Genomic DNA, 18,760 nt, shown 5'->3' with positions numbered 1-18,760 from the left:
AGCCCCATCCTCCTGACACCCACCCTTTAAGTGTTTATAGGTGTTGATCAGATCCACCCTCAGCCTTCTCAAGACTAAAAAGCCCCAAGTCCCTCAGCCTCTCCTCATAAGAGAGATGCTCCAGGCCCCTCATCATCTCTGTAGCGCTCTGCTGCCCCCTCTCCAGCAGTTCCCTGTCCTTCTTGAACCGGGGAGAAGGCAAAAAGTCTGTCTCCTTCCTAAAACAATACAGCTTTCAACTAACTACCGACCAACGCGCCTTCGCCTTGCTTTTCTAACCAGCGCTTCAATACCTTCCCAAATTTTACTTACACCAAAAAAAACCCCAAACCCGTAAATACAGAACAATGTCACTTTTAGCTGTGAAATCATGCTATCGGGTTGGGTAGGCTGCGAATTAAATCACCCGCCGGACGCACCGCAACGACTCCGCTGACGGCCGCCTTCCCGCACTTCCCGCACCGCCCGCCCCTCAGCCCCGGCCGGCACCATCGCGGCACTCGCCACAGACGGGGGGGGTGTCGCGGGAGCGAGCCGGAACCATTCGGCCATCTCTCCCTCTCTACGCTTTCCCCGCTCCCCCCATCTCTTGGCTAGTGGTACGCTCTGCCGCGGCGTCAGCCCTGCGCGGGCCAATAGGAAGCGACCTGGGGAGAAGTTCAAACTCCGGTGGCGGTTGGGTCGCTGGGTTGTTCGCCGGGGTGCGGGCGAGGAGCGGGGAGAGCGGCTTCTCTTCCTCAGGCGGCGTGTGCCCTAAAGCTGCGGGGATGGGGGACGAGGGAGCCGTGACCGTCTGCGTGCGTGTGCGGCCGCTCATCGCCAGGTGAGGCTCCCTCCGGGCGGGAGGGCCGCACCCCAGCGCCCTGCCTGAGGGGAGGCTGCGGTGTGGCCTGCGGGCCCCCTCAGCTTCCCCGGGCGTTGCTGTGCCACCGTCCCCTCCCCAGGCTTCGGCTAGGGCCCCGGGAGCGCCGCTGCCGCTCTATGAAGAGGGGAGCAAGGCGAGGGAGTCAATGCGCCGTCCTTCCCTACCGGGGCTGGTGGGAGCCTGAGGGAGAGAGAGGCCCTCGGGGGAGGGGGAAGGCCGGCGTCTCAGGAGCCGAGCCCTAACCCCGTAAGGTTAACAGAATATCTCTTCTTTTAGAGAAAACGCTCTCGAAGATAAAGCGTCAGTCCAATGGAAAAGCGAAAATAATACTATTTCTGAAGTAAACGGTACAAAAGTATTCACTTATGGTAAGAATATGAAAGCAATTATTTTGATGCTTGTGTGGACCTTTGTTACTGTGCTACTTGGATGTATCAACTAACATTAACAACCCTAGCTTTTTGCAACTTCCATGAATTTTTTTTCCAACTCAATAATTTTGAAGGGGTGTGTCCTGGGTTGAGCGACACAGGACTAACTTCTGTTCTGATGCCTGGGAGAATGACTATTTTTGAAGACTGAGTTTGTGAAAATATTTACTTTATAGCCAGCTAGGCTATGTGGGATTCAAGGTCTCTGTGTTTTTGAGCCTTGCTGGGTGCAGGGAGGAGGAGTGAGGCCTGGGCATTTGACTGAGGCTGGCTGACAGGATTGTTTCATACTATGAATGCCACGTTCAACATAAACTAGAAAATTTGCTGCATAGTTCTCTCTTCCTCCTGAAGCACTTGTCCTCGCTGTCTCACATTTGCTGTCCACTGCTGGAAGGGCATGGCTTCCTACTGATAGAATTAGCTGAGTATAATTCTTATATGTTTTATATTGGTATCTGGATCAATACTACTACTTTAGTATTATTGTTAATTACTTAGTATTATTGTATTAAATCTATTTATATTTCAATCCTCGTGTTTCCTTGTTTTCCCGGGTTGGGAGGGTCATTGGGTGATAGAATAGTTGCCTAAATGACAATAAAATTGTTACACATTTTCTCAAACCATAACAGAGTGCCATTGGGGCAGCAGGGTTTCAGTCAGTAACAGGGATGTGCTTTTGAAGTCAGCTTCCTGATGGATGGTGCTCTCTGTTCTGGATCACGCTGTAAAAGTGTTTTTGGAATTTGAATTGTCTAGGTTGGAAGGGACCTTTTAGATCGAGTCCAAACATCAACCTAACACTGCCAAAATGACCTCTAAAACAAACCATGTCCCTAAGCACCACATCTCCTCATCTTATGAATGCGTCCACTACCTCCCTTGGCAGCCTGTTCCAATGGTTGATAACCCTACGAGCTGGATTCTTTTCATATGAATTCCAGTCACAAATAGACTAGAGTAGGGCTGGTCCAGAACACTGAGGGAGAAGGGGCTAGGGGAACCCAAACACGAAATCAAAAAGTGCCTAGTGTGGATGTTAGATGCTTATAACTAACTTCCTTGCTTTGAGTCTCTTCCTACTGATCTGCTCGTTAATATGAACGTAGCCACTACAAAATTTTTTCCCAAACTATAGATTCAATGAAAACGTGCTCCAAGCTAGGAGTTCAACAAGTAGCACGTATTGTCAGGTTTACAATCCCTGCAGATAAATTAGCTATAACTGGTTTTGGGATTAAATGGGATGACTATGTAACTGTGTCCATTGTTCTTAGGGTTTTTTCTGTTTGCCATTTCTATTTTGGTTCTGGGTTTAATATTTCTTTTATTAAAAAACCCCAGCCTGTGTTAGTAGTGTCACAATTATATTTTATGTTTGAATTATCATACAAGCATTCTGATGCCCATTTATTGGATTTGAAGTCAACGATATTGAATAATGTCACAGCTTGGTTTTGGCTTGCAATACAATGGATTCACATGCTTTATTTCAAATTATTTTTTTTAAGATCGTGTCTTTCACTCAAATGACAACACTCAGCAGTTATATGAAGGTGTTGCTGTTCCAATTATAGAGTCAGCTGTGCAAGGTTATAATGGTAAGTTTTAAATTTGTGTTTGAATCCTGTTTGTAATGTATTGCTTAAGCCATTAGTAAAATTCAACCATCTTTCTAGGCACAATTTTTGCTTATGGACAGACTGCTTCAGGGAAGACATACACAATGATGGGAAATGAAGATTCTGTGGGCATTATCCCTAAGGCAATTCAACATGTTTTCAAAGTTATTTGTGAGGTGAGCGGCTCCGTTAAATTCAAATTTCTGAAAGGACCACTGATAATTGTGATTGTTACATAAAAGTTAATTTTAGTATCAAGGAGCTTATGAACAAAACAAATTTCTAGTGGACTATGTGTTGCTTTGCTAGCCTTGTGAAGTTGAGTGGTTTAAAAAAAATATAATGGGACACTACTAGTTGAAATCAAATCAGAACAAAACTGAGGAAGGTTATTAAACTTGCAAATATGCTAAACCTTGTTTATAAATGTAAATAGATGCTTACCCATTAATGTGGGAGATAAGGTAATGTAAAGCTTTGTGTTTATTCTGCTATTTTAAAACTTTAAAGAATTAACAGTATTAAAGACTTCTTAGTGGGAAGAATATGACACTAAATTTACTTATTTCAGGCTTTCAAAAGAATCATAGGCTAATTGTTCAATGCTAATAGGAAGTAAGGAGAAGGTGTAAGTTAAAGCAGTGATTTCTAAAACACAAATCTGCAGAGCACTTGCTTCTGCCTCGAGGATTTCAGGTAATTGTTATCAGTTGTGTGAAGTGGTCACTGCTCCTTTGAGGAGGTGCAGAGTGCCCTCGGGGGTCTATAGGGGTAACTGAAGCCAAGAGATCTTTCTGTGGTGCTGTAGTCCTTGAGTCCATTTTGTAGCCTTTCCTCATCCCAGTATTCCCTACCAGGGAGGCAGGGGAAGAAGCAGCAGCAAAGTATATCTAAGCAAGCAGAGAGAGAAACTAGGAACACTGAGAGGAGTGAGCCTAGGCAGGAGGAAAGTAGATATGGAAAGGGCATTTAAGTGGGAGAACTACTGTCATGCTCCTGTAGGGCAGTTATCTTACTCTTAGAACCTACTAAAAGTGATATACAATTAATGCAGCTGGAAGGAAGTGGGATAGAAGAAAAATGATTCAATATTGTTAGATGCTAATGCGCAAAGATGATGTGGGGTGGGAGAAATCTGTGGAATGATATCCAAACGTATACCTTTGAGTTAGGGTTAATGCTTTGCATTAAAAGGTTTTCATGGCATAGTCATATTTTTTTATTTTTTATTTGTTTTTCCCTTTGGACATTAGATTCCAGAGAGAGAATTCTTGCTAAGGGTTTCTTACATGGAAATCTACAATGAAACTATTACGGATTTGCTTTGTGATATCAGGAAAAAGAAGCCTCTGGGAATTCGTGAGGATGTTAATGTAAGTGGATGTTAATTTAGTGTAAGTATTGTATCTGCTTAATGTTAAAGAAGTCGTTTTAAAAAAAAAAAGCCTTCAGAGGTATCTAGGTGAAAACTTTTCTGTGTCAAATTAGGTAATTTTTATCTTCAGAATTAGCAGGAGGATACTTAGTGTAGTAGAATAAACACAATGAAGTTGGGATTGCTGTTACTGATTTATCTTTATAAATGGTGTAAAAGTAGACAATCTCTGAAGTTATCCAGACTAGTATATTTTATTTACCTTTGACAGTGAATACTTGGAATTGTCTAGTTAATACAACTTCTACAAACATGATATTAAGCCTCTAGCTCAATGTGTTAGAAATCTTCAACGGATATACAGAGTTACTTGCATGCCATCTTCATGTCAGCTACAAAGTAGACACGCTTTTATTCTATTGTAGTCAGAGAATAACCATCAGACTACAACTATTTAGTAAGATGATCAGTAGGGAAAAATAAATCTATGTTAATGCCATCCTCAGTATCTTTATATTAAGTTTTGTAGCAAATAATAAAAATTAGTAGTTTGGGATTTGTAGTTGTGTGGTTTTGGTTTTTTTCTTTCAATGTCCTAAATGATCAATGCTTTTGGAACTTGGGAAGAACGGATTTTTATCAGTTGTATGATTATGGTCACATAGCAATTACTGAGAAATATACTCCTACATTCCCTCAGAAAAGGTCCAGAAGGATATTTCCCTTACCAGTTTTGTTTTAAGGAAACTTTCTAGATCTCTGTTATTCGATTTTTATCAGAATGGCTGCCAGAAGGCACCAAAAAAAAAATAAAGGTCTAAACATTGCCCATTCCTTGTGTTCAGACTGAAAAAACATTCAACTGATGTTGCTTCCATTTAAGGAGGAAGCAAACTGGAATAAATACCATAATTGCTGGTAATGCTAATGTAATGCATTGAAGTTATTTTCAGAGTTAAGTAAAACTTATTCTTGTTTTTGTTCTTAAGAGAAATACATATGTAGAAGATCTGATTGAAGAGGTGGTGGTTTCCCCAGAACAAGTTATGCAATGGATTAGAAAAGGAGAAAGTAAGTTGTTCAACCAATGTCAACTGATATCTTAGAAATGTGTTGGTGAATGGGATGTATCTAGAATCATAGAGTATCTCTATGTTTAGAAATCAATGTTTTTCAGATATTTTTACAATTGCTTTTTTGTATGTTACCTCCAATTTATCAGAGTATAAGTAAAAGTATTCTAATATTGCTTTTTGACAGAAAATCGCCATTATGGAGAAACAAAAATGAATGAACACAGCAGCCGCTCTCACACTATCTTCAGAATGGTAAAAACTTTTTCACTATTAGGAGGGATTTTATTATTTTTGAAGTGACAAAAACTATTGCATCCTCTTCTTCTAGATCATTGAAAGCAGAGAACGAAGTGACCCTGCGAATGCGAACTGTGATGGAGCAGTGATGGTATCTCACTTGGTAAGCTGCACTCCAAGAACTTATTAAATAGGCATTTAAGTTGAGAATTTACTGTTACCAGTTGTTTGAAAGAATTTTACTTTATAATGACATTACAAACGTGCTTTGTTGTTAACTTAAGCAGAAATCCTGTTTCTGATCATCTGTACAGAAGGAGATTCCTGGGATGTATCTAGAGTGTATCTTCCCACCAAAGAGAATTCTGACATGGGAATAGTTCCTCGACAATTCATGCTGGGTTGGGGACTGTCAGCTCCTTCTGAGGAACATAACAGGCTATTGTTGGAGCCTTCTTGCATTTTGTTAAACACAGCTTCCCCTACAATTGCTCCTGACTACTGACAAGCCCAGTGAAATAACTAATAAAAGTGAGGGCTGCTTGCTCAGGCAAATCATTATGGGATGCTATAAAGTTCTAGTTGACTTTGAACCAGATTCAGAGTGAGGCTTTTCTTCTGGTGTTTAATTTCTTCATTTTCTTATGACACAATGCCAGGCACAGAGACATAAAGCTGATTCAGGACAGGGTGCTAAATAAGCCCATCCAGACTCTCTTCCCGTGAAAGATTGGATCAGATGATCTGTGATTCTGTGAAGCTTCTTATGGCTTGAATCGGTAGTTAATACTTCTGTATTGAGAAATTGTTTCTCTCTTTTTGTTACTGAGGATAGGGGGAATTGCACTGCAAGTCTGAAATATTTTCAGGGTGGTGTAATAGAGTTCATACAAACTTGTTCTATGTCCATGTATTGGTTGGTATGTGCGCAGTAGCTATGGATTGCATCCAGTAATGACAGACCTCTTGTTTTTTTCTAAGTGTAAATTTACTTTACAGAATTCTTAGAGATTTAGAATTAAGAGGATCTAATACTAAATTGTCTCAGAACTAACTTATGAAATATTTAATGAATTTGCAGAACTTGGTAGATCTGGCAGGCAGTGAAAGAGCTAGTCAAACAGGATCTGAAGGTGAGTGTTAAATGAGTCTCTCCTGATGACTCGCCTCTGTTAATTAACACCTATGGGAGACTTATGAAAGGAAATTATTTGATCTATGTGCTATTCTGTTACTTACTGTTTATAAATAATCCCTTTTCCCCTTGGTAGGGCAGGATCTACTTGGAAAAATACTGAAAATGCTGTTAAGTGCAAACAATTAGATAGTAATATGGCTTTTCTAGAATAGCAGAGTCAGCAACAGTCAGGCACTGAACTAATTGACTGAAAAGGAATAAGTACATATTCTCCTGTAGTAAAGAAATCATTAGAAGCTTGTAGGGACTCATGTAAAGTGAATATATGGCTCATTCTTTAGCTAATAGGAAGCTGTATTGATAAGTGACAGTATAAAGCTGCACAAAAATGCCATTAAGGTTAAAAAAAAAAGATATCTGAGAGGAACACAAGTCAATATTCTCTCTTACCAAGTTTGTGCCCTTTTCCTCTTGTCCTGTCACTGGGCACCACTGAAAAAAGACCAGCCCCATCCTCCTGACACCCTCCCTTTAAGTATTTATAGGTGTTGATCAGATCCACCCTCAGCCTTCTCAAGACTAAAAAGCCCCAAGTCCCTCAGCCTCTCCTCATAAGAGAGATGCTCCAGGCCCCTCATCATCTCTGTAGCCCTCTGCTGCACCCTCTCCAGCAGTTCCCTGTCCTTCTTGAACCGGGGAGAAGGCAAAAAGTCTGTCTCCTTCCTAAAACAATACAGCTTTCAACTAACTACCGACCAACGCGCCTTCGCCTTGCTTTTCTAACCAGCGCTTCAATACCTTCCCAAATTTTACTTACACCAAAAAAAACCCCAAACCCGTAAATACAGAACAATGTCACTTTTAGCTGTGAAATCATGCTATCGGGTTGGGTAGGCTGCGAATTAAATCACCCGCCGGACGCACCGCAACGACTCCGCTGACGGCCGCCTTCCCGCACTTCCCGCACCGCCCGCCCCTCAGCCCCGGCCGGCACCATCGCGGCACTCGCCACAGACGGGGGGGGTGTCGCGGGAGCGAGCCGGAACCATTCGGCCATCTCTCCCTCTCTACGCTTTCCCCGCTCCCCCCATCTCTTGGCTAGTGGTACGCTCTGCCGCGGCGTCAGCCCTGCGCGGGCCAATAGGAAGCGACCTGGGGAGAAGTTCAAACTCCGGTGGCGGTTGGGTCGCTGGGTTGTTCGCCGGGGTGCGGGCGAGGAGCGGGGAGAGCGGCTTCTCTTCCTCAGGCGGCGTGTGCCCTAAAGCTGCGGGGATGGGGGACGAGGGAGCCGTGACCGTCTGCGTGCGTGTGCGGCCGCTCATCGCCAGGTGAGGCTCCCTCCGGGCGGGAGGGCCGCACCCCAGCGCCCTGCCTGAGGGGAGGCTGCGGTGTGGCCTGCGGGCCCCCTCAGCTTCCCCGGGCGTTGCTGTGCCACCGTCCCCTCCCCAGGCTTCGGCTAGGGCCCCGGGAGCGCCGCTGCCGCTCTATGAAGAGGGGAGCAAGGCGAGGGAGTCAATGCGCCGTCCTTCCCTACCGGGGCTGGTGGGAGCCTGAGGGAGAGAGAGGCCCTCGGGGGAGGGGGAAGGCCGGCGTCTCAGGAGCCGAGCCCTAACCCCGTAAGGTTAACAGAATATCTCTTCTTTTAGAGAAAACGCTCTCGAAGATAAAGCGTCAGTCCAATGGAAAAGCGAAAATAATACTATTTCTGAAGTAAACGGTACAAAAGTATTCACTTATGGTAAGAATATGAAAGCAATTATTTTGATGCTTGTGTGGACCTTTGTTACTGTGCTACTTGGATGTATCAACTAACATTAACAACCCTAGCTTTTTGCAACTTCCATGAATTTTTTTTCCAACTCAATAATTTTGAAGGGGTGTGTCCTGGGTTGAGCGACACAGGACTAACTTCTGTTCTGATGCCTGGGAGAATGACTATTTTTGAAGACTGAGTTTGTGAAAATATTTACTTTATAGCCAGCTAGGCTATGTGGGATTCAAGGTCTCTGTGTTTTTGAGCCTTGCTGGGTGCAGGGAGGAGGAGTGAGGCCTGGGCATTTGACTGAGGCTGGCTGACAGGATTGTTTCATACTATGAATGCCACGTTCAACATAAACTAGAAAATTTGCTGCATAGTTCTCTCTTCCTCCTGAAGCACTTGTCCTCGCTGTCTCACATTTGCTGTCCACTGCTGGAAGGGCATGGCTTCCTACTGATAGAATTAGCTGAGTATAATTCTTATATGTTTTATATTGGTATCTGGATCAATACTACTACTTTAGTATTATTGTTAATTACTTAGTATTATTGTATTAAATCTATTTATATTTCAATCCTCGTGTTTCCTTGTTTTCCCGGGTTGGGAGGGTCATTGGGTGATAGAATAGTTGCCTAAATGACAATAAAATTGTTACACATTTTCTCAAACCATAACAGAGTGCCATTGGGGCAGCAGGGTTTCAGTCAGTAACAGGGATGTGCTTTTGAAGTCAGCTTCCTGATGGATGGTGCTCTCTGTTCTGGATCACGCTGTAAAAGTGTTTTTGGAATTTGAATTGTCTAGGTTGGAAGGGACCTTTTAGATCGAGTCCAAACATCAACCTAACACTGCCAAAATGACCTCTAAAACAAACCATGTCCCTAAGCACCACATCTCCTCATCTTATGAATGCGTCCACTACCTCCCTTGGCAGCCTGTTCCAATGGTTGATAACCCTACGAGCTGGATTCTTTTCATATGAATTCCAGTCACAAATAGACTAGAGTAGGGCTGGTCCAGAACACTGAGGGAGAAGGGGCTAGGGGAACCCAAACACGAAATCAAAAAGTGCCTAGTGTGGATGTTAGATGCTTATAACTAACTTCCTTGCTTTGAGTCTCTTCCTACTGATCTGCTCGTTAATATGAACGTAGCCACTACAAAATTTTTTCCCAAACTATAGATTCAATGAAAACGTGCTCCAAGCTAGGAGTTCAACAAGTAGCACGTATTGTCAGGTTTACAATCCCTGCAGATAAATTAGCTATAACTGGTTTTGGGATTAAATGGGATGACTATGTAACTGTGTCCATTGTTCTTAGGGTTTTTTCTGTTTGCCATTTCTATTTTGGTTCTGGGTTTAATATTTCTTTTATTAAAAAACCCCAGCCTGTGTTAGTAGTGTCACAATTATATTTTATGTTTGAATTATCATACAAGCATTCTGATGCCCATTTATTGGATTTGAAGTCAACGATATTGAATAATGTCACAGCTTGGTTTTGGCTTGCAATACAATGGATTCACATGCTTTATTTCAAATTATTTTTTTTAAGATCGTGTCTTTCACTCAAATGACAACACTCAGCAGTTATATGAAGGTGTTGCTGTTCCAATTATAGAGTCAGCTGTGCAAGGTTATAATGGTAAGTTTTAAATTTGTGTTTGAATCCTGTTTGTAATGTATTGCTTAAGCCATTAGTAAAATTCAACCATCTTTCTAGGCACAATTTTTGCTTATGGACAGACTGCTTCGGGGAAGACATACACAATGATGGGAAATGAAGATTCTGTGGGCATTATCCCTAAGGCAATTCAACATGTTTTCAAAGTTATTTGTGAGGTGAGCGGCTCCGTTAAATTCAAATTTCTGAAAGGACCACTGATAATTGTGATTGTTACATAAAAGTTAATTTTAGTATCAAGGAGCTTATGAACAAAACAAATTTCTAGTGGACTATGTGTTGCTTTGCTAGCCTTGTGAAGTTGAGTGGTTTAAAAAAAATATAATGGGACACTACTAGTTGAAATCAAATCAGAACAAAACTGAGGAAGGTTATTAAACTTGCAAATATGCTAAACCTTGTTTATAAATGTAAATAGATGCTTACCCATTAATGTGGGAGATAAGGTAATGTAAAGCTTTGTGTTTATTCTGCTATTTTAAAACTTTAAAGAATTAACAGTATTAAAGACTTCTTAGTGGGAAGAATATGACACTAAATTTACTTATTTCAGGCTTTCAAAAGAATCATAGGCTAATTGTTCAATGCTAATAGGAAGTAAGGAGAAGGTGTAAGTTAAAGCAGTGATTTCTAAAACACAAATCTGCAGAGCACTTGCTTCTGCCTCGAGGATTTCAGGTAATTGTTATCAGTTGTGTGAAGTGGTCACTGCTCCTTTGAGGAGGTGCAGAGTGCCCTCGGGGGTCTATAGGGGTAACTGAAGCCAAGAGATCTTTCTGTGGTGCTGTAGTCCTTGAGTCCATTTTGTAGCCTTTCCTCATCCCAGTATTCCCTACCAGGGAGGCAGGGGAAGAAGCAGCAGCAAAGTATATCTAAGCAAGCAGAGAGAGAAACTAGGAACACTGAGAGGAGTGAGCCTAGGCAGGAGGAAAGTAGATATGGAAAGGGCATTTAAGTGGGAGAACTACTGTCATGCTCCTGTAGGGCAGTTATCTTACTCTTAGAACCTACTAAAAGTGATATACAATTAATGCAGCTGGAAGGAAGTGGGATAGAAGAAAAATGATTCAATATTGTTAGATGCTAATGCGCAAAGATGATGTGGGGTGGGAGAAATCTGTGGAATGATATCCAAACGTATACCTTTGAGTTAGGGTTAATGCTTTGCATTAAAAGGTTTTCATGGCATAGTCATATTTTTTTATTTTTTATTTGTTTTTCCCTTTGGACATTAGATTCCAGAGAGAGAATTCTTGCTAAGGGTTTCTTACATGGAAATCTACAATGAAACTATTACGGATTTGCTTTGTGATATCAGGAAAAAGAAGCCTCTGGGAATTCGTGAGGATGTTAATGTAAGTGGATGTTAATTTAGTGTAAGTATTGTATCTGCTTAATGTTAAAGAAGTCGTTTTAAAAAAAAAAAGCCTTCAGAGGTATCTAGGTGAAAACTTTTCTGTGTCAAATTAGGTAATTTTTATCTTCAGAATTAGCAGGAGGATACTTAGTGTAGTAGAATAAACACAATGAAGTTGGGATTGCTGTTACTGATTTATCTTTATAAATGGTGTAAAAGTAGACAATCTCTGAAGTTATCCAGACTAGTATATTTTATTTACCTTTGACAGTGAATACTTGGAATTGTCTAGTTAATACAACTTCTACAAACATGATATTAAGCCTCTAGCTCAATGTGTTAGAAATCTTCAACGGATATACAGAGTTACTTGCATGCCATCTTCATGTCAGCTACAAAGTAGACACGCTTTTATTCTATTGTAGTCAGAGAATAACCATCAGACTACAACTATTTAGTAAGATGATCAGTAGGGAAAAATAAATCTATGTTAATGCCATCCTCAGTATCTTTATATTAAGTTTTGTAGCAAATAATAAAAATTAGTAGTTTGGGATTTGTAGTTGTGTGGTTTTGGTTTTTTTCTTTCAATGTCCTAAATGATCAATGCTTTTGGAACTTGGGAAGAACGGATTTTTATCAGTTGTATGATTATGGTCACATAGCAATTACTGAGAAATATACTCCTACATTCCCTCAGAAAAGGTCCAGAAGGATATTTCCCTTACCAGTTTTGTTTTAAGGAAACTTTCTAGATCTCTGTTATTCGATTTTTATCAGAATGGCTGCCAGAAGGCACCAAAAAAAAAATAAAGGTCTAAACATTGCCCATTCCTTGTGTTCAGACTGAAAAAACATTCAACTGATGTTGCTTCCATTTAAGGAGGAAGCAAACTGGAATAAATACCATAATTGCTGGTAATGCTAATGTAATGCATTGAAGTTATTTTCAGAGTTAAGTAAAACTTATTCTTGTTTTTGTTCTTAAGAGAAATACATATGTAGAAGATCTGATTGAAGAGGTGGTGGTTTCCCCAGAACAAGTTATGCAATGGATTAGAAAAGGAGAAAGTAAGTTGTTCAACCAATGTCAACTGATATCTTAGAAATGTGTTGGTGAATGGGATGTATCTAGAATCATAGAGTATCTCTATGTTTAGAAATCAATGTTTTTCAGATATTTTTACAATTGCTTTTTTGTATGTTACCTCCAATTTATCAGAGTATAAGTAAAAGTATTCTAATATTGCTTTTTGACAGAAAATCGCCATTATGGAGAAACAAAAATGAATGAACACAGCAGCCGCTCTCACACTATCTTCAGAATGGTAAAAACTTTTTCACTATTAGGAGGGATTTTATTATTTTTGAAGTGACAAAAACTATTGCATCCTCTTCTTCTAGATCATTGAAAGCAGAGAACGAAGTGACCCTGCGAATGCGAACTGTGATGGAGCAGTGATGGTATCTCACTTGGTAAGCTGCACTCCAAGAACTTATTAAATAGGCATTTAAGTTGAGAATTTACTGTTACCAGTTGTTTGAAAGAATTTTACTTTATAATGACATTACAAACGTGCTTTGTTGTTAACTTAAGCAGAAATCCTGTTTCTGATCATCTGTACAGAAGGAGATTCCTGGGATGTATCTAGAGTGTATCTTCCCACCAAAGAGAATTCTGACATGGGAATAGTTCCTCGACAATTCATGCTGGGTTGGGGACTGTCAGCTCCTTCTGAGGAACATAACAGGCTATTGTTGGAGCCTTCTTGCATTTTGTTAAACACAGCTTCCCCTACAATTGCTCCTGACTACTGACAAGCCCAGTGAAATAACTAATAAAAGTGAGGGCTGCTTGCTCAGGCAAATCATTATGGGATGCTATAAAGTTCTAGTTGACTTTGAACCAGATTCAGAGTGAGGCTTTTCTTCTGGTGTTTAATTTCTTCATTTTCTTATGACACAATGCCAGGCACAGAGACATAAAGCTGATTCAGGACAGGGTGCTAAATAAGCCCATCCAGACTCTCTTCCCGTGAAAGATTGGATCAGATGATCTGTGATTCTGTGAAGCTTCTTATGGCTTGAATCGGTAGTTAATACTTCTGTATTGAGAAATTGTTTCTCTCTTTTTGTTACTGAGGATAGGGGGAATTGCACTGCAAGTCTGAAATATTTTCAGGGTGGTGTAATAGAGTTCATACAAACTTGTTCTATGTCCATGTATTGGTTGGTATGTGCGCAGTAGCTATGGATTGCATCCAGTAATGACAGACCTCTTGTTTTTTTCTAAGTGTAAATTTACTTTACAGAATTCTTAGAGATTTAGAATTAAGAGGATCTAATACTAAATTGTCTCAGAACTAACTTATGAAATATTTAATGAATTTGCAGAACTTGGTAGATCTGGCAGGCAGTGAAAGAGCTAGTCAAACAGGATCTGAAGGTGAGTGTTAAATGAGTCTCTCCTGATGACTCGCCTCTGTTAATTAACACCTATGGGAGACTTATGAAAGGAAATTATTTGATCTATGTGCTATTCTGTTACTTACTGTTTATAAATAATCCCTTTTCCCCTTGGTAGGGCAGGATCTACTTGGAAAAATACTGAAAATGCTGTTAAGTGCAAACAATTAGATAGTAATATGGCTTTTCTAGAATAGCAGAGTCAGCAACAGTCAGGCACTGAACTAATTGACTGAAAAGGAATAAGTACATATTCTCCTGTAGTAAAGAAATCATTAGAAGCTTGTAGGGACTCATGTAAAGTGAATATATGGCTCATTCTTTAGCTAATAGGAAGCTGTATTGATATGATACCTAGGTGTCCGACTGAAAGAAGGCTGCAATATAAACCGGAGCTTGTTCATTCTGGGTCAGGTTATCAAAAAACTTTGTGATGACCCTTCTGGGTAAGTACTTGTGTTTGTATACCTGTTTTAAGATAAGTCACTAATAAACTAAGAAATTAAAATCCTTTGTATATAATGCTATTTTATGTATATAACTATTTCAAATAACCTGTTACCTCTAGAAAATATATTTACTGTGCGTTTTTTCTGTAAAAACATGAATTCTTACTTTTTTTTCTCCACCTTTTTCATCAGCTTCATAAATTACAGAGACAGCAAGCTGACTCGAATTCTGCAGAACTCCCTTGGAGGAAATGCTAAGACAGTTATTATTTGTACAATTACTCCTGTTTCTTTTGACGAAACGCTCAGTACTCTTCAGGTAAAACTTCTCACCTGTTTTCAAGCATTATTGAGTCAACGCTTTGTTGTAGACAGGTTGGAGGGGTGGAAAATATAGCCTGCTGGATCTGTAGTCACTAGAATCTTCTAAAGGTCCTCTGTGGACTTGAAACTTGAAATATTTCATTTTGTTTGCAGCATCTTTTCCCATCTTGCACTAAGTAGTCTAACTACAGCTTTCTGGCACTCGGAACAAAGCTGATTCTCTCACCGTGCAGGCAGGAGATAGCCTCTCAGGTTATCAAAAAACTTTGTGATGACCCTTCTGGGTAAGTACTTGTGTTTGTATACCTGTTTTAAGATAAGTCACTAATAAACTAAGAAATTAAAATCCTTTGTATATAATGCTATTTTATGTATATAACTATTTCAAATAACCTGTTACCTCTAGAAAATATATTTACTGTGCGTTTTTTCTGTAAAAACATGAATTCTTACTTTTTTTCCTCCATCTTTTTCATCAGCTTCATAAATTACAGAGACAGCAAGCTGACTCGAATTCTGCAGAACTCCCTTGGAGGAAATGCTAAGACAGTTATTATTTGTACAATTACTCCTGTTTCTTTTGATGAAACGCTCAGTACTCTTCAGGTAAAACTTCTCACCTGTTTTCAAGCATTATTGAGTCAACGCTTTGTTGTAGACAGGTTGGAGGGGGAAAATATAGCCTGCTGGATCTGTAGTCACTAGAATCTTCTAAAGGTCCTCTGTGGACTTGAAACTTGAAATATTTCATTTTGTTTGCAGCATCTTTTCCCATCTTGCACTAAGTTGTCTAACTACAGCTTTCTGGCACTCAGAACAAAGCTGCTTCTCTCACCGTGCAGGCAGGAGGTAGCAAAAACTTTAGTTGTGTGTTTGGAAAAGGCAAATGAGAAAACAAAGGCTAACACAAGATGTTATGCAGGCCTTACAAAAAAGGAGGGTAATTGAACTATTAATGAGCTGTATCCTTTAGGTAGGATTGTCTTTTGAGCTTTTTATTAAATAAGAATAACTTGGTGTATTTTTGCTTAAATGTTAGGCTTCACTCTTTAAGTATTAATATCAAGTAAAGAAAACTGTTCAAAACTGAGTTTTGAGTAAGCAAATATAAACATTTGTGTCCTTTATTACATGTGGATAGTTGTCTAATAAATTGTCCTTTTAATTCTGTTGGGAAATAAGATACAGAGTAAGTGTTTTGATATATTTGTTCTTCAACTATTGCCCATGAGAGAATATTCTTTTAGTTTGCCAATACAGCCAAAAGAATGAAGAATACTCCGATAGTCAATGAAGTACTTGATGATGATGCCCTCCTGAAGAGGTATCGCAAAGAAATTCTGGATTTGAAAAAGCAGCTGGAGGAAGTATGTAATAAAATTATTCAAATTAATCTATCCTTAGTACTAGTAGCTATTTGGAAATGTTCTGTTTTAAATCAAACCCAGATAAATTTGGAGGGGTAGGTAAACTGTTAAAAGCTATATCTATAATTTCTATTGAGAGAATAGAAATTGAAAAGGTGCTGTGAGGGTTAGAACAACTGATGATAGTCTGCATTATCTGTGTGAAAGCTAACAATGAATGAAATCAGTGAATTGAATGAATAACTGAACTGCCATCTGTAGGTTAACATATGAAAGATTTCTGTTTCTTAAATACCTTATAGCACACTTTAATATTGCCACAGATCAAAAGGAATACTTAGTTGCAGTGTAAGAAGTTATTGAATGTCAGTTAAAGATTCCAACTTACTTAATATTTTCCCCTGGTACTGTTGCTTTAGTTGGAGTTGCAAGAAGTTGCAACTGCATAAGATCACAGGCAAAACTTATGTCATGTGTAGACAGAAGATACATTTAGAAAATGAACAATAGTAACTTCCCGACAAACAGTGTAGTCTCTCTCCCCTGAGTTCATCTTTGTCCAGAAGTCTGTGGAGTTGAGGAGCAACCTTACAGGTCTTTTTAGAGCATAGATGATAAAAGATAAAGCACAGGAAAATCACCATTCTGAACATACTGTTTTGGTGAATTAAAGTATCAAAATAAGTTTGGTTTTTTTTTTCTTTGCAAATAAAAAAATAATAGGTAAATTTTAAGGAAAAATAAATGACCTCTTAATTTTAAAGAGAATTAATTTGCAGTATAAACTTGCACCTAGAAGTGTGTTTGCCATCTTCTGAGGTAGTAGGTGGTGAGGAAAGTACTAAAGTACAGAAGAGTGTTGGAAAAAATCCCATGTGAACTTTGAATTGTTCTAAAGTATCGTAAGATTATGATAAATTGTCAAAAAAACCTAGCTACTGTCATGCAGCTTCTTTACAACAGAAGTTTTGGGACTTCAAAATTTAAGGCACTGCATGCATTAGGGTAGCTTGCTGTTATTTGACAACTGAATATTAGCTCTGGAAGACCTTCTGGCACTATGGTAATGTCATCTTAAACTACATTCCAGTTGAAAGAATGCTTTTTTTTGTTCCTAGAAAGCTATGAGGCTGTATTGTTTTGAGGAGTTTTGACCCTCTTAAATGCTAAGTCTACAGGTAAACTGTAGACTAAACTGTCAGTTTCATCATTGTTAAAAACTAAAAAAAGCTCTTCCAGACTTAATATATGTGTGTAGTTATTTTTAAATATCAGTAATTGTGTATCTTCTGTAGAGGAGTAGTTTGTGATCTTAAAATGTCAGTTTGATTAATATTGTTATTATGAAAGGTGTCTTCGAAGACTCAAATTCATGCAATGGAGAAAGACCAGTTGGCCCAACTGTTAGAAGAAAAAAATTCTCTTCAAAAAGTACAGGAAGATAGGATACGAAACTTAACAGAGATGCTGGTGACTTCTGCCTCCTTTTCCTCAAAACAAAATTTTAAAGTAAGCACATGTTCTTGGTCTTATTTGTTAACTCTGAAATACTTTGCAAAAGGTAATATTAAATTTGTAGGGTTATACTGATAATGAAGCATAAGTTTGATAGGCAATTTTCACATAACTCTTCTTATCTTTAAAGGGATAACTTTTAACTTAACTTCTGAATGAGTATCAATTCAATGTTGCCCTGCAGTGAACTGACTGCAAAGACTTTTGCTTTCAAATTTTTATGCTGTAGTTTAATTTTGAAGAAACTGCTAAACACTGTCTAGTTAGCTGCTGGTACTGCTAAAGAACTAGCCTAATGCAAAACTTACTGTCGTCTTAGTGCTTTGACTGTACTGCTCTTTCTGTAAATACTTTTTTTAAAGGCCAAGAGGAGAAGAAGAGTTACCTGGGCTCCTGGTAAAATAAACCAGGGGAACGAGAGCTATTTTGAAGACTTTGAAAAACCAGGGCTGACCGAAACAAAAAAAATGAAAATGTCTCTGTTGTCGCTACCAGACATAGAGGATTGTAAGTATCTTCAGGAAAAAATAAGGAAGCAAGGCAGCTTTGAAATGAGAAATAATCCCTTTTTCATAAGTCTATGTTAAAAAACAAACTAATTTGCCAGCAATATGAAAGCTCCATATAGTTGGCACTGTACTCCTCAAATTATGCTCCATGAGCTCAGTTTTGAAAGAGTTACCTATAGCCCATAGGGAAATTACATTTGTCTGCCAGCAAAGAATGCTGCCTGGAAGGGAAGTGGTTGTAGCACATTAATGCTGGTAGGTCTTGTGCTGGAAATAAGGTTAATTTTATTTCAAAAAGTGTGACTGTAAATCTTACTCTATCCCAGGTGAAATAAGTGTCGCAAATTCCTGTGGATAATTTTGCAAGTGTTATTTAATTCCCCAAGGGGAATAAGTTGACTCTCTGAGAGCGCGATTAAAGAGTAAAGAAAAAAACAATCACACGCACACAAAAAAACCCCACCACCAATTGTCCCTGAACACACTTTCCAAGGAAACTACTACTATTTATTTTTTCTTCTTCTGGATATTGAGCTTTTAATTTGTTAAAACCAAAGGTAAGAGCTGTGAGGTAGAAAGCAG

The 18,760-nt window shown here is 39.3% G+C and overlaps 2 protein-coding genes across 2 annotated transcripts in view; both read left to right on the top strand.

Moving 5' to 3' along the window:
- Positions 1–3,017: 3,017 nt before the first annotated feature.
- On the top strand, positions 3,018–8,009 carry LOC106887062 (centromere-associated protein E-like). Its single transcript, XM_014940410.1, has 7 exons — positions 3,018–3,097; positions 4,175–4,294; positions 5,286–5,367; positions 5,557–5,624; positions 5,701–5,772; positions 6,691–6,742; positions 7,729–8,009. Exons 1-7 carry the CDS (start codon positions 3,026–3,028, stop codon positions 8,007–8,009), a joined length of 747 nt encoding a protein of 248 aa, XP_014795896.1. The 5' UTR covers positions 3,018–3,025.
- Positions 8,010–8,019: 10 nt separating this feature from the next.
- The window catches only part of CENPE (centromere protein E), a 42,409-nt gene continuing 31,668 nt past the window's right edge, over positions 8,020–18,760 (top strand). The window contains exons 1-14 of the mRNA XM_014940311.1: positions 8,020–8,075; positions 8,394–8,485; positions 10,063–10,152; positions 10,231–10,349; positions 11,427–11,546; positions 12,538–12,619; positions 12,809–12,876; positions 12,953–13,024; positions 13,943–13,994; positions 14,373–14,460; positions 14,656–14,782; positions 16,035–16,154; positions 17,505–17,663; positions 18,032–18,176. Coding sequence (XP_014795797.1) covers positions 8,020–8,075; positions 8,394–8,485; positions 10,063–10,152; positions 10,231–10,349; positions 11,427–11,546; positions 12,538–12,619; positions 12,809–12,876; positions 12,953–13,024; positions 13,943–13,994; positions 14,373–14,460; positions 14,656–14,782; positions 16,035–16,154; positions 17,505–17,663; positions 18,032–18,176 — 1,390 coding nt within the window. The remainder of the gene's footprint in view (positions 8,076–8,393; positions 8,486–10,062; positions 10,153–10,230; positions 10,350–11,426; positions 11,547–12,537; positions 12,620–12,808; positions 12,877–12,952; positions 13,025–13,942; positions 13,995–14,372; positions 14,461–14,655; positions 14,783–16,034; positions 16,155–17,504; positions 17,664–18,031; positions 18,177–18,760) is intronic.

Source organism: Calidris pugnax, unplaced genomic scaffold (genome assembly GCF_001431845.1).
Source record: "Calidris pugnax isolate Ruff unplaced genomic scaffold, ASM143184v1 scaffold34, whole genome shotgun sequence".
NCBI lineage: Eukaryota > Metazoa > Chordata > Aves > Charadriiformes > Scolopacidae > Calidris > Calidris pugnax.
The sequence above is the reverse complement of the archived record's forward strand: the minus strand, read 5'-3'. Positions and strand labels throughout refer to the sequence as shown.